The following is a 12,971-nucleotide window of genomic DNA, read 5'->3' as shown; positions in this document are numbered from 1 at the left end:
GATGGCATCTACCTTCAGCGTCTGTGTCTGAGTCAGAGACCAAGTCTCAGCAGAATAGAGCATAATGCTGGCAACCGAAGCAGAGTATATTCGTGCTTTGGTGAGACGGCTGATCTGGGGTTTATGGAAGACTGTTTTTAGAAAGCGACCGAAGACAGTGTTCGCTTTTGCCGCTCTTGCTGATATTTCGGCATCTAGGCTTCCGTTTGAGCAGACAATTGAACCAAGGTAGGTAAACTGCTTGACTACCTCTACAGTCTGGCCACAAATTTCCACAGATGACAGGGGGTTGGACGGCGTTTTCTCAACGGGCATTATCTTGGTCTTCAACCAATTTATTTTCAGACCAATTTTCTCAGCGGCAGAGGCCAGTGTTTCCAGTGTAGTTTTGAGGTCACTAATGTTTTCGCATATTAGCGCCACGTCGTCGGCAAAGTCGACGTCTGAAAGAAATCTTCCAGCAAAGCCTATGCCAAACGGCTGCACCTTCTGTGTTTTATTCAGGATGTGGTCTATTACACAGTTAAAGAGCTCAGGTGCAGCGTCACATCGTTGCCGGACACCATTTTTTATTTTGAAATATCCAGAAGGCCGTCCATTTACAATCACCGCACTTTCAGTGTTATTATACAGTTCTTTGAGGAGACGGACGATTTTCGTGGGTACGCCAGCAGACTGGAGGATTAGCCATAGTGACTCCCTATCGACAGCGTCGAAGGCAGATCGAAAATCGACAAAGGCAATGTACGCCTTCCTCTTATATTCAAGAGTTTTCTCTACTAGCTGTCTAATCGTATGGATTTGCTCGGTGGTGGACCTGCCTGGCATGAAGCCAGCTTGCTGGGGGCGACGCTGGGCATGGAGGTATCTTGTTGCCCGTTTGAGAAGTAGCATAGCGAAGAGCTTTCCAGGAACTGAGAGTAAAGTTATGCCACGATAATTGATACATTCTGCTTTGCTCCCCTTCCTCTTGTAGATTGGCGCAAGTAGGCCCTTCTTCCAGTCTGAGGGGATTTTTTCAGAGTGCCACACAAGGTTAAACAGCATTTGTAGCCAGAGGATCATGGCTGGACCCCCATTTTTAAGGAATTCCGATGTTAGGCCACATATTCCTGGCGCTTTGTTATTCTTTAGCTTGTGGGTGGCAGCTTTTATCTTCTCCGCTGTAAATTCAGGACCATCAGGAGCAGGTATGGTAGTAGCCGCAGCAGCTGCTAGCTCATGGTCCGTCTGGTCTGGTGGATCTGAGTTGAGCAGCTTCTCAAAGTGGTCCTCCCACTGGCGGAGGCATTGTGATTGGTCGTAGATATTCTAACCGCTAGCGCTTCAAAGGTATGGCGTAGTTTGAGTGTGCTGACCTGACAGCTCACGAAGAATCTTGTAGGTGGCTTCACTGTCCTTTTTCTTGGCGGCCTCTTGCAGTTCGGATGCCTTGCTGTCAATAAAAGCCTTGCATTCTTTATGCAGCATGGACTTGTGCTCTTTGTTTAGCAGTCTGTATGTAGTCATGTCCCCGCCAAGACGTGCTTCTCGCCTGAGCTCTATGATGGCAAGGGAGTGATTACTGATCCAGTCTTTTTTCTTCCGTTGCCTCATTCCAACAACGTCAGTTGCTGCCGCAAGAGTGTTCTCTGTGAAGGACTTCCATGCAAATTCACGATCATCGCATTGGCCAAGGACCTCAAATCTGTTGGATATCTCCACATGGTACCGCTCAGCCAGAGCGGGGTCCTGTTGGATGCGACCGGCATAAATTTTCCGAGAAGACTGGCTGTTCTTCATAGCTTTGAGGTGGAGCTTAATTTTGGCTGCAACCAGCCGGTGGTCGGTGTTCCCGAGCTCGGCGCCATGGTAGGTGCGGCAATTCTGGACAGACAACAGCCATCGTCGACGTACGATGATGTAGTCGAGCATCTTCTTTGTTGATCCATCATTGCTATACCAGGTGTACTTGGCTATATTTGGTCTCTGGAACCATGTGTTCGCAATCGTTAGATTGTGGGTCAGACAAAAATTCAGCAGCCTCTCTCCATTATCGTTTAGGCTATCCACTGTAACAGGTCCAACAGCGAGATCCCACAGGCCTGATTCGTTTGAAAAACTTGCATTCAAGTCTCCTAGGAGGAGGAGGTAGTCATGGGGAGGTACAGAAGATAGTTCAGAACTAAGCAGGTTATAGAAATCGTCCTTGTCTTCTTCATCAGCGTCGTTTGTGGGGGCATAGCACGTAATGACAGTTATTTTGCCGTGCTTCCCATCCAGTCTTGCGGACAGGAGTCTAGGCGATACTGGTTTGAATGACAGGAGGGCCCTACGTGCAGCACTGTTCAATACTAGGCTAACGCCTCCTCTTCTTTGGCTACCGCCAGACCACAGCAATGTGCGTCCTTCACTTATGTCCTCTTCACCATGTCCAGGGAGGTGTGTTTCGGCGACTCCAGCTATTGTGACTTTATATGTTTTTAGTTCCTTCGCTAAAAGAAGCTTCGAACCAGGTTGGTTCAGCGTCAGGACGTTCCAGGTGGCCACATTGGTGCCACCTTGGTCAACGATGTTCAGAGGGGATTTTCCTTGGGCGGTCCGAGGTTGATACGGGGTTTGAGATGATATATCCGAGGCTGAATTTCTGGTTCCATTCGTAGCAATAGAAGTTTCGGGAGGAGGGCTGCCAACCCAACCGTCCCTAGATGCATTTGGTTCTCTGGTGGCTAGCCAGGTATCCAGAGGCACGTGGAGGTCGTTCTTCATGCGCCAATTTGCATGGGAACTAACTCCGGACGAGCATCATTACCTCCCAGGCATATATATATATATATATATATATATATATATATATATATATATATATATATATATATATATATATATATATATATATAAATTTTCATAGATGGAATAAACTTTGAAGCAATTATGGGCGCTTATGCAATTAATCTGAGACTATGAGATCTCTTTTTGATGCGGCTAATCAGGATTTACCTTCTTTGAAGTCATTTTGGCCTAAGCACTCCAAGCTTCGGCAGCTAGACAGCTTATTTTCTCTTCAACCCACGTGTTTGATAAGAGCCCACGTGATTCTGAATTATACGAATGAAAATATTTTAATTTTCTGAATATTACTTATCATTCTGGAAGTTGGTGTTCATTTTTTTCTTTATTCTTTTTTTAGAACACCGATATTTTCGGCTTTCTATCAGGGAAGTATAAGCATAAAGTCGAATATTTTCGAAACAGAGTAAAAACATATCGGCTAAAATAGTTACACTCAGTTATAATAAATGTTCCATAGTCAAAATTCTTAGATTATCTCAGAAACACGTGCAATAAAAAAAAAAAAAAAAACTCAAACTCGAAATGATCAGAAACTGCCACAATCAGGAATAGGGTTGACGCCTCCAATGCCTCTGAAAGTAACGTCATTTGCGCTTTACTGAAAATAATCTTAATTTATATTTGAGCTGGGTGTTTTCATTCATCAACAAAAGAAAATAAGATAGAAAATTACCATAATAACCAAGATGAAAAGGACTAATGAAATATAGAATGACAGTTTAATACATACCGATATTTATTCCTGAAAGTCTAAGCAATGTTGGATTTATTAATGATATAAAAGAAAAACGTTTAGAATTTATTGTTTCAGTAAAGGGCAGATGACGTTCTAGTCTTCAGAAGGCATACGGGACGCTAGCTCTACTCCTGTTTGTGGTAGTTTCTGTTCGTTTTAAGTTTGACTTAACTATTTATTGTAATTTTTCTTTATTTTGGGTTTCGTTTTTTTATTCATACTGATTTAAGTTCGTTTTACGCTTGAATTTGACTTTATTTCTGCTTGTCTGAGGGTTAATATAGTTCTTTACTTTTCTTTGAAAAATTCCTTTTATGGAAGACTTTTTCAAAGTAATTTCTCTTCGCTTTTAATTTAAAATATTATTTTTTATTGGTTTATTGGGTTTTCTATTTGGTGGTAGTAGGCGTAGAAGTAGTAGCATTAGTAGTAGAAGCAGCTGAAGTAGTCGTAGTAGTTGTAGTAGTAATAGTAGTAGTAGTAGTAATAGTAGTAGTAGCAGTAGCAATAGCTATGATAGTAGAGTAGTAGTAGTAGTAGTATCCGTAGTATTAATAGCTGTGGAGTACTAATCGTCGTAGTAATAAAAAAAAAAAAAAAAAAGATTTTTCTTGATACCCAGTCTACGACATCTCTTCATGTGGATTGTAGATGCATATTTATTGTCCGTAAAATACTGTGAAAGTTGCAACAAGTAATATAACGGAATATAAAAGAGAGTAAATAAAGGAATTTATTTCCCTGAAAAATATACTATGCTTTCCAAACGCAAGAGTAACAACAAAGAATCAGCAAAATTGGAAAATATATACTTTCGGCTTAACGTTTTTCCTCCTACAGCCCGTAAATTTTCTCAGACTTGTTTATAAGCTTTCTTATCGCTGGTTTTCGTGAGAGGAAAAAAGAAAATCCTAGACAAAAGAAAGGGTCTATAGGAATCTAGACAGGCTCTATTTCACTAGGGACAACATAAGTTTTGGGACAATGAAAGACACCTTAAGGAGATTACCAAAGTTCCCCTTTTTAAGAAAGGTTGAAATCAATCAAGTGCTCGTCAATAAAGGTTTTAAGTGGCGCCACTCTAAAAGACACTACTATTTTTGTTCGGTACAATATTCTTAGAGGAGGCTTTCTTCAATAAAAGAGGGACAGAAACGAGAGTATAGGAGGTTCCTTAAAGCACCGAGGACTTCAAAATAAAAGCATTTTCCCCCCTTCACATCTTAGCTCTATTCATATGAGAAAACGGCGATTTCCGAACCCTTTCCTACGTGGTTTCAAAATAACTAAGTTTTTAGGACAACATCACACTCTCGTCAGTGTTGCCAGAACAGTAAAAATAAATAAGCAAAAATAAGTTATTAAATTTGACAATGCTTTTTGTCCGTAAAAATTCAAACATTAGCAATGTGGTCATTCCCAGAAACAACTACACCTTTAAAGAAAACTATATGTTCTTAAGCTATTGGTACCATATGTTTTTAGCTTATTTTTTGCTAGTTTTTCACCCATTTTTCCTTCTTTTTTTAGAGTGTGATACCCACTAAAAGCAAAACGGCTTAACTGCGTATGGAGTTCTTTTGGACTAAAAATTGAAGATATATTTGGTTGTGCAAGTTTTCATAATACCGATTCAAAAAATCAAATTTACTTTCCCTGTCCTTGGTACTATAAGACATTTCATACAACATCTTATCAAGGTGGTTAGGTAAAGCCAATGATGCATCAATATTAGAGTAAGCATGAATGAGACATCGAGAACGGATTCATTGCAAGAGGTACATGGGAAATTGGAGATTGGAGATTGGACAATAGGACAGGAGATTACATAGGATGGGAACATAGGATAGGATACATAGGAACATAGGATAGGAGATTGGAATATTCACACGCAGAAACATCAGAGGAGTACACAAAAATATATCAGGCCGTAAGTTTTTAACGGCCTGAATTCATGAAACTTGAAACTTAAAAAAAGTTTCCAATAGAAATAAGAATATGAAAAAAATAACATATAGCCTAAAAAAAAACTCGTAAAACAAATTATAAAATAAACCGAGAAACTTGCTGCCTCAAAGCTTAGTAACAACAAAAAATAACTAATGCTATAGTTATATAACAATAGTTATTCACACGCAGAAACAATAGAATATTGTTTGAATATGGGAGGATCTTTCCATGTAGGAAGTTTTCATGGGGGAAGGGACATTGCTATGAAGGGGGCGCCGGATTTCCCAGCATTATTAAAAAAAAGATCAGAAATTATATATAAAAAAACAAGTTTTTCAACTGAAAGTAAGGAGCAACATCAAAAATTAAAACGACAGAAAACATTACGTGTATGATTGGGTTCACTCCCTAGTCAATACCTCGCTCTTTAAGCCAAATATTTTTTAGTACTTTCATAAGAGCTATTTATTCTAATTAACGGCATTTGTGAAAACAATAGAAACAATAGAATATTCACACGCAGAAACATCAGAGGAGTACACAAAAATATATCAGGCCGTAAGTTTTTAACGGCCTGAATTCATGAAACTTGTGATAAAAAAAAAATTTCCAATGGAAATAAGAATAAGAAAAAAATAACATATAAAAAAACTCTTAAAACAAATTATGAAATAAATCGAGAAACTTACTGCCTCAAAGCTTAGTAATCCCTTAGAAACGTCTAGTGAAAAGTTTAAAAAAGACTGTCTAATACTGTAAGGACTTTCTAAGAAGCAAAGTCATAGTTCAGCCAGTTCTTTTTCTCTGAGAGCTCTTAAGCTTTCTTACTGTTATTACATAATTCCCTTACAAGTTTGAATAAAATATTGTAACATTAATGTACCCCCGAGTGAAAATAGCGTAACTCCAAAACCATTTAACTGAAGAGAAGATATGGAAAACAGCATAAACATCTAAAAAACTTTAGGAAATACTGTATATATGAGAGCTTTCTGAAAAGCCAAGTCGTTCCTTGCTTGAAAATTTATGCTTAAAAATATTAACCCCTAAAGAGATATGGAAAGCTGCATGAAGCTTTCAGAAAACATTAACACTGCAATGTGATTATGGACTTTCTAAAAGGCGAAGTCACAATTTAGTCGGAAATTTTCTTTTTCTTACTTACAGGTCTTAAGCTTAAGTGTTTGTACATTTTTTTTCTTTTTTTTTTTTAACTTTCTATAATGATTTGCAGAGGACCAACATTTATGTTTCCTTGCGAAAAAAACAACGCAACTCCAAAAAAACATTGAGCTCCAAAACAGACATTGAAAGCTGCACGATGCTTTCGGAAAGATTAAACAGTATGATATGATCATAGACTTTCTAAAAAGTGAAATCAATGTATAGTCAGATTTTTTTTTCTTACTTACTGATATTAAAATGCATCAAAATGCACTGAAGGTGTTTGAGCATACCTGTCTGCGTAGCATCTTCAGGGTACTCCTGAGTGATCGCATATCAAACGTGAATATACGACGAATGTGTGGTATCAAGAGATGCGTTGCTTTGACGATCAAGGAGCGTCGGCTGAAATGGCTTGGCCATGTCAAACGGAGGCCAACAGAGTACTTGCCTCGCCGAATCCTTCTAGATGAGCCCCTCAGCTCATGGAAGAGACGACAAGGAGGACAGCGGAAAAACTGGTGCAACTTGGTTAAATCAGATCTCGAACCTATTGGGGGGTTCAAAATGTACGGTCACAGATGGAAAACCCAATGGCTCCCACTTTCGGAGCAGCTGGCAGCAGACCGAACTGCATAGTCCAAAAAAGTCTCGAAGATTCTTTATGCCGGGCAAGGTGGAAATGCCTGATTCCCGCCACAAGCACAATTATGTATAGTATTATTAAACATTTTTTTCAGCTTTGTACTATGATTTGTGGAAGAATAACGCAAATGTAAATTTATGAAAAGGAAAACCCCTTAGGATACTATAGATACCAAATAACGCTATTTTAAATGGCCACCATACGTCTTTTCATTTTGGCCACAATAAAATTTAGAAAAAAAGGATTGGAGAATCACGACAAAATACCAATTCAGCCAATCATGTACGTTCCACCCACGCGAATCTAACCCGATCTCAAGCTTCTCAATGTAATTATACCGATTTTTGGGTATCTAGTAATAAAAGGTTTTTAGTCTAGCCAAGCACGTAAACAGCCATTGAGTCACAAGTTAGATATAGAAGTTAACACCACGTGGAAACACGACTTGGCGTGGAAACACAACAAAATAAATTACAGAGATAGATTCCTGTTGCTTTTCTTTGATGTCATCTTTTTCTTCCTTAAGTGTTTTCATTCCTTATTTCCTTCCCCTGTATATTCGACTAAACCTTAAAATATAGTTTTTAACTTAGCGATACGAGTAAAATTAATTTTCCATTAAAGAAAGTTAGATCCTTTTAAGTCTATACCTAAAACTTGTCTTTGATCATATTAATTCACGAGGAAACTTCTGTGATTAGTCAAGAAATTTGGGAAAAGGGGAACTGAAAGGATTTAATCCATATTATAGTCTTAACTTGGAATTAGGTACACTAATTTATGCATAAACCATAAGTTTTTTTAAGTTTCAGAAGTAAAATGAAGCCTTGCGTCCAGTGGCGTCAATTAAGGGACAGGGCGGGGGCATATGCCACTCTGGGTTTTGAAAAATACCTTTTTGGGGACTTTTCATTGAAAAATGCCCTTATCTTGGTATTTTCTTTGACAAGGTTAAAAAAAGTATAAGTTTGCCCCCCCCCCCTAGATTTAAAAAATGAATTTTGTCCCAACCCCCGAATTTTCATTAATTGAAACGACAGATTACGTGATAGTTCTTTTTTTTACTATTTTTTTCTTCTTATAGGGAAGGGGAAGGGACTCAAGGATAAACAACAGTTTCCTATGACAAGTCAGACAGGCCAGAGTACTGAAGTTCAGGTACAACTTTTAAGTTTTATTTGGGGACGAGGGGACAAGAACCAAAACTTTCTTCAGAGATGAAAGAAGTCAAGACAACATAAACCGTTTTTTTCAATTGTTTAAGTGATTCCACTTTTGAGCAAATTTATGATTTTTTTTTGCGCCTTAGGGGATAGGGTCATATCCTCGAACAAACGGGTAACGTTTGTAACGTTGTAACCAGTTAAAACGGGTAAATTGCCTTATTACTTGTTTTTTATTCTTCTTTTTTTTTCGTTACATAGACGTTTGTTAATTGATTGACCTAAAGTGCTCCGTCATTTAGACTGAACAACACGACAGGCAAATTAGATAGAGAATACCAGCTTAAAGGGAAATCAAAATTTCCGGAAAGCACAGGCCAAAAGACACCCCTCCAGCGTCCGCGCCGGATAAAATATCTCTGCCGAAAGAGCGTATGGTTGTCCCATTGTAACATTTGTTGAAGAAAAAAAATATGAACCTGACGGGACAGTCTTGTTTGAGGCAAAAAATATTTCGGCACCAAAAATTATTAGAAAGTTACTGATTTCTTTGTTTGCGCTCTAGTGAGCGTTCATGCGTAAAAAAAAGCTTAAAAGAAGAGAAACTATCCATTACAGACACGTAGGTATGATATGGGTCTTCAGGGCTGCATTTTTGAGAATCTTAACAAGTATAGAAGCTTACCATGTCACAATGAAATGCAGTCCAATATCCGTTTTCACAAATTCTCTATTTAACCAGCAAAGAAGAAGAAGAAGAACTAAAGTAGAAGAAGGTAATAACATTAGACAAACGTCAGATATTTAAATATAATAGAAAAGAAATCGAATTGAAACTTAAAAAATTCAGTGAATTATTTTCTTTTTTTATAACAATGCTCTATTTTTAGAAGTTTTGTTTATCATAAATATTCCCTATCACATAATTTTCCAATTTATTGAAATCTAATAAAGTCATAGCTTTTAATTAAAATCAAAATTTACTTTTTTCAAATCTTAAAAATTTAATTTAATTAAAATTTTAGAATAAAATCATAGTTTTTTTGGAAGAAGATGTTTCTCGAAAGATCGAATGAAAAGAAAAAAAAATACAAACCTGCATTCTATCTGTTTCTTCTTCTGTTAGAGTCTGTCGTTTGAACAAAGAAGATGATACTTCTTCCATGGCTTGTTCCTCTTCTTTTCTAGCTGCTTTTACTTCTTCTGTAAGCTTCCAAAAGCTTCTCGTTTCAAGCGCTTCCTCAATCCTCTTTTTTGGTGTTTTCAGAGGAGACTTTGCAGCAATGACAGAGGACTCGCCTCCAATTTTGAGCTTTTTTAAAGCCGGTTCTTCTGTATTAAGAATCCCTAAAACAGATGTAGAAGGCACTTCGTCAATTTTAGCTTTTACGGGGGTTGTTGAAGTGGCCATAGTATTTGGTTCGACGTTGCTAATTTTGGAAGGATACTCCTCGGCTTCGACAATGAACGACTTTGCCAATGCCATCGATTTTTCTGGAGTTACGTTTAGTTCTTCTCCTTGCCGACTTTCAGTCTTAGTGAAGGTATCCTTATGATAAGGCAGATCCATATATTGTTTTGCTCCGCCAACCTGCTGATGCGCCATGTCTGTATCAGGGATATAAGCTGAGGATGCTATTTCGGATCTATTTTCTTTAACTGACATAACCTCTTTCGTGACTTTTTCAGTCTGAGGAACAATCAATGTCTTCATGGTTGATTCCGAAGCAGTTTCTGTTACCACTTCATCAATACTTATTTTAGGGATAGCTTTTACCAACGATTTTATTTTGTCTTTTCCAAGTTCATCAGCATCCATTTTTTTAACAAGGTCGAAATTCGTTTCAGCTACTTTTTCCACATCATTTTCACTACTTTTGTCACAAATAATTCCTACTTCTGTACTGAACGTCGGCGAGGTGCCCTCCACTTGTTGAATATTTTTCACTTTTGTTTTTTCTTGCATTTCCTGAATTATCTCCTCAGCCTTTGCACGGCCTTTTCCCAGTTCCTGAGTATCCGATTTTTCAGTGTTATCATCAACAACTTCTAAGTCACTTTCACTACTGTCATCACTAATAATCCCCACTTGCATACTAAGATCTTGCGGGGAAGCTCTCACTTGCTGAGCGGTCTTAGTTTTGATTTTTTCTTGAATTTCTTGAAGTACTTTTTGGATTTCTGGACGGTCAACAGACAGCAGAGGGACCCCACTTTTTATCAAACAAGCTTTGGACGAAGAGACAGGTTGATCGAGAATGGAAAGAGGACCTAGAAAGATAAAAATCACTGATAGACATAATTTTTTATTTCCAGCAGTTATAGGCACTCCGTGCAATGGTCAGCTTTACGAAAGTGAAGACATACCTTCGCCAGAAAAGAAACAGCACCTTTAGCTCAGATGAGAGACAGGAGGGATTTATCAGAAAATAAAATTTGTGCAAATAGAATTTCATGAACAAAATCTTTTAACTACCTCCCTTAAAAAGGGGAGACAAGTCATACAGGGGAAGCCATAGGGGAGCCATAAAAAGGGGAGCCATAGGGGAGACAAGCAAAACAAATAACTGTAAAAAAAAGTGATTTGATATACGCATATGTAATACCAAAGAATTATTAAACCAGCCAACAGAAACACTTACTCAAGTTCGACACAACTGAAACCTTAGTAGTTAATTCTTGCATTTAATTTATACCTGATATGCCATTCTGATAAAGACGGATGACAAGATTAAGTAGTTTCCTCAATGAAATCATACCGAGCAGGAACTATATCCATAGCTGTAGACCAGATTCGGCTGACTATTTATCCAGCCTAGTGCTGGATAATAAAAAGACATTTTGAAATACCTCTCCCTACTCAACACCCCGTCCCCACCCCTAAGGTCTAATTAAACATTATACCGGTTATATTGACTTTAGTAATGGGAAATGATAAAAAGAAATTTACAATCACCCAAAGTCTATTTCTAAGGGAAACAAATAAAGGAGCCAAATTGAAAGTTGGCACTCATTTTCTAAGAATTTCAGAAATTGTATAAAATTTACTTATGTTCAATGCTTAGTAATGGGTCTTAAAAAGACGCATTTGCAACATACATATCTGTAACTGATTCCAACCCTGGAAATTTTTCGACGCGATTATTTAGTTGGAAAGCCAATCGTGATTGTCCAGCTCAATTTAATAATTTATGAAACAAAGGTCAAGGAAAATTATTGTGCAGGTACGTATCTGCAAGGATATGCCTGTGGCGAAATTGACACGATAGCGATAATGTACGACATTATTATTCGGAAAAATATCCTTGCAGGAGGGAGGAGGGTTCTTGCAGGAGTGAGGGGGGCTTAAGTTTTCTTCGCCCCCTCCCCCTCATAGGATAAAATTTGTCATGATGGTCAAGATATCAAGTTTTTTTTTCTAGTTGTTCAGGTACCAAAGCCCTCCTTTAGGCTTTCTGATTGTGCAGTTCAATATTAATGCAATCCGAAGCGTCATTCGACTCCAAGATTCAGACACGTATTAAACATGATACTGAAACTACAGAGCTCCGATCAGGTTTCCTACCCGGGGAAAAAAATCACTAGAGTAATTGGTTGATTTACTTAATTTCTTCAAGAATCTAGTGATTTTTGTACTGAGTTGGTGATTCTTTTTAAGCAATATTAAAAATCACTACGAATAGTGATAAATCACTAGGGGTGGCAACCCTGGCTCCGATAAGAAGCAAAGCCACGACTAAGAGCCGAGCACTTGCTTTCCGTCGGTTTGGTTGCGGTCTGCCGTCCCTTTCTGATACATGTGTTTCTAATTATAATTGTGTTTCTACTTATAAATTTTACTATTTTGGGGTTTAGTAGAGATTCGTTTTGCTTCTTTTTCAAACTGCTTGCATTTAGTATACTTTAAAAAAAAATTGCCTGAAATCAACTGCATAATTTGATAAAAGAAGTTTGTACTGAAAATACTGTATATTTTTACAAGGTTTACAAGTAAGTTTAGAGGCGGTAGGTTACAAGTTCTTAGAATTCCGAAATTAAAAAATAACATTTTTACAATATATATGCAAAATACGGTATTTTTGAATATTTTTAAGATCATCAAACAGCCAAATTCCGACAAACTGGGTATCCCTACACCCCCTTATCTAACAAAAAAATTTCTAATTTTCTTTTCTTTTCTAAGTTTACCCTGTTCAATGTCTGGTTAGGTGTTTATTAGTTTTGTGTAAGACATAGAGAACGAACACAAATTCCGTTCTATTTGTCCATACCAAACGTGAAAAGTAAATCACGAGTAAATGCATAATAGGACATCTGCCCCTTACATTTCTTTCTGGGCATCTTTTTGAATAAGAGATAAAACAGGAGTAGGGAGAAAACGGGTATTTTTCAAAATTTGCCCATATTCGACAAGAACCAAGATCCCACCAAAAGTCTCTGGTGGGTTCCCAAAATTACTTAAGCAAAGTTCCATGGATTT

General features: G+C 37.7%; 1 protein-coding gene across 2 annotated transcripts in view; it reads right to left on the bottom strand.

Moving 5' to 3' along the window:
• The window catches only part of LOC148941598 (DNA excision repair protein ERCC-5-like), a 263,737-nt gene that overhangs the window by 112,935 nt on the left and 137,831 nt on the right, over positions 1 to 12,971 (bottom strand). For both annotated transcript variants that reach the window (XM_089104023.1, XM_089104024.1), the window contains one exon: positions 9,588 to 10,762. In XM_089104023.1, coding sequence (XP_088960149.1) covers positions 9,588 to 10,762 — 1,175 coding nt within the window. The remainder of the gene's footprint in view (positions 1 to 9,587; positions 10,763 to 12,971) is intronic.

Source organism: Artemia sp. Qi Xiang Cuo, chromosome 18, assembly GCF_049724085.1.
Source record: "Artemia sp. Qi Xiang Cuo chromosome 18, ASM4972408v1, whole genome shotgun sequence".
Lineage (NCBI taxonomy): Eukaryota > Metazoa > Arthropoda > Branchiopoda > Anostraca > Artemiidae > Artemia > Artemia sp. Qi Xiang Cuo.
Note: the sequence above shows the minus strand (reverse complement) of the source record. Positions and strands in the feature narration are given on the sequence as shown.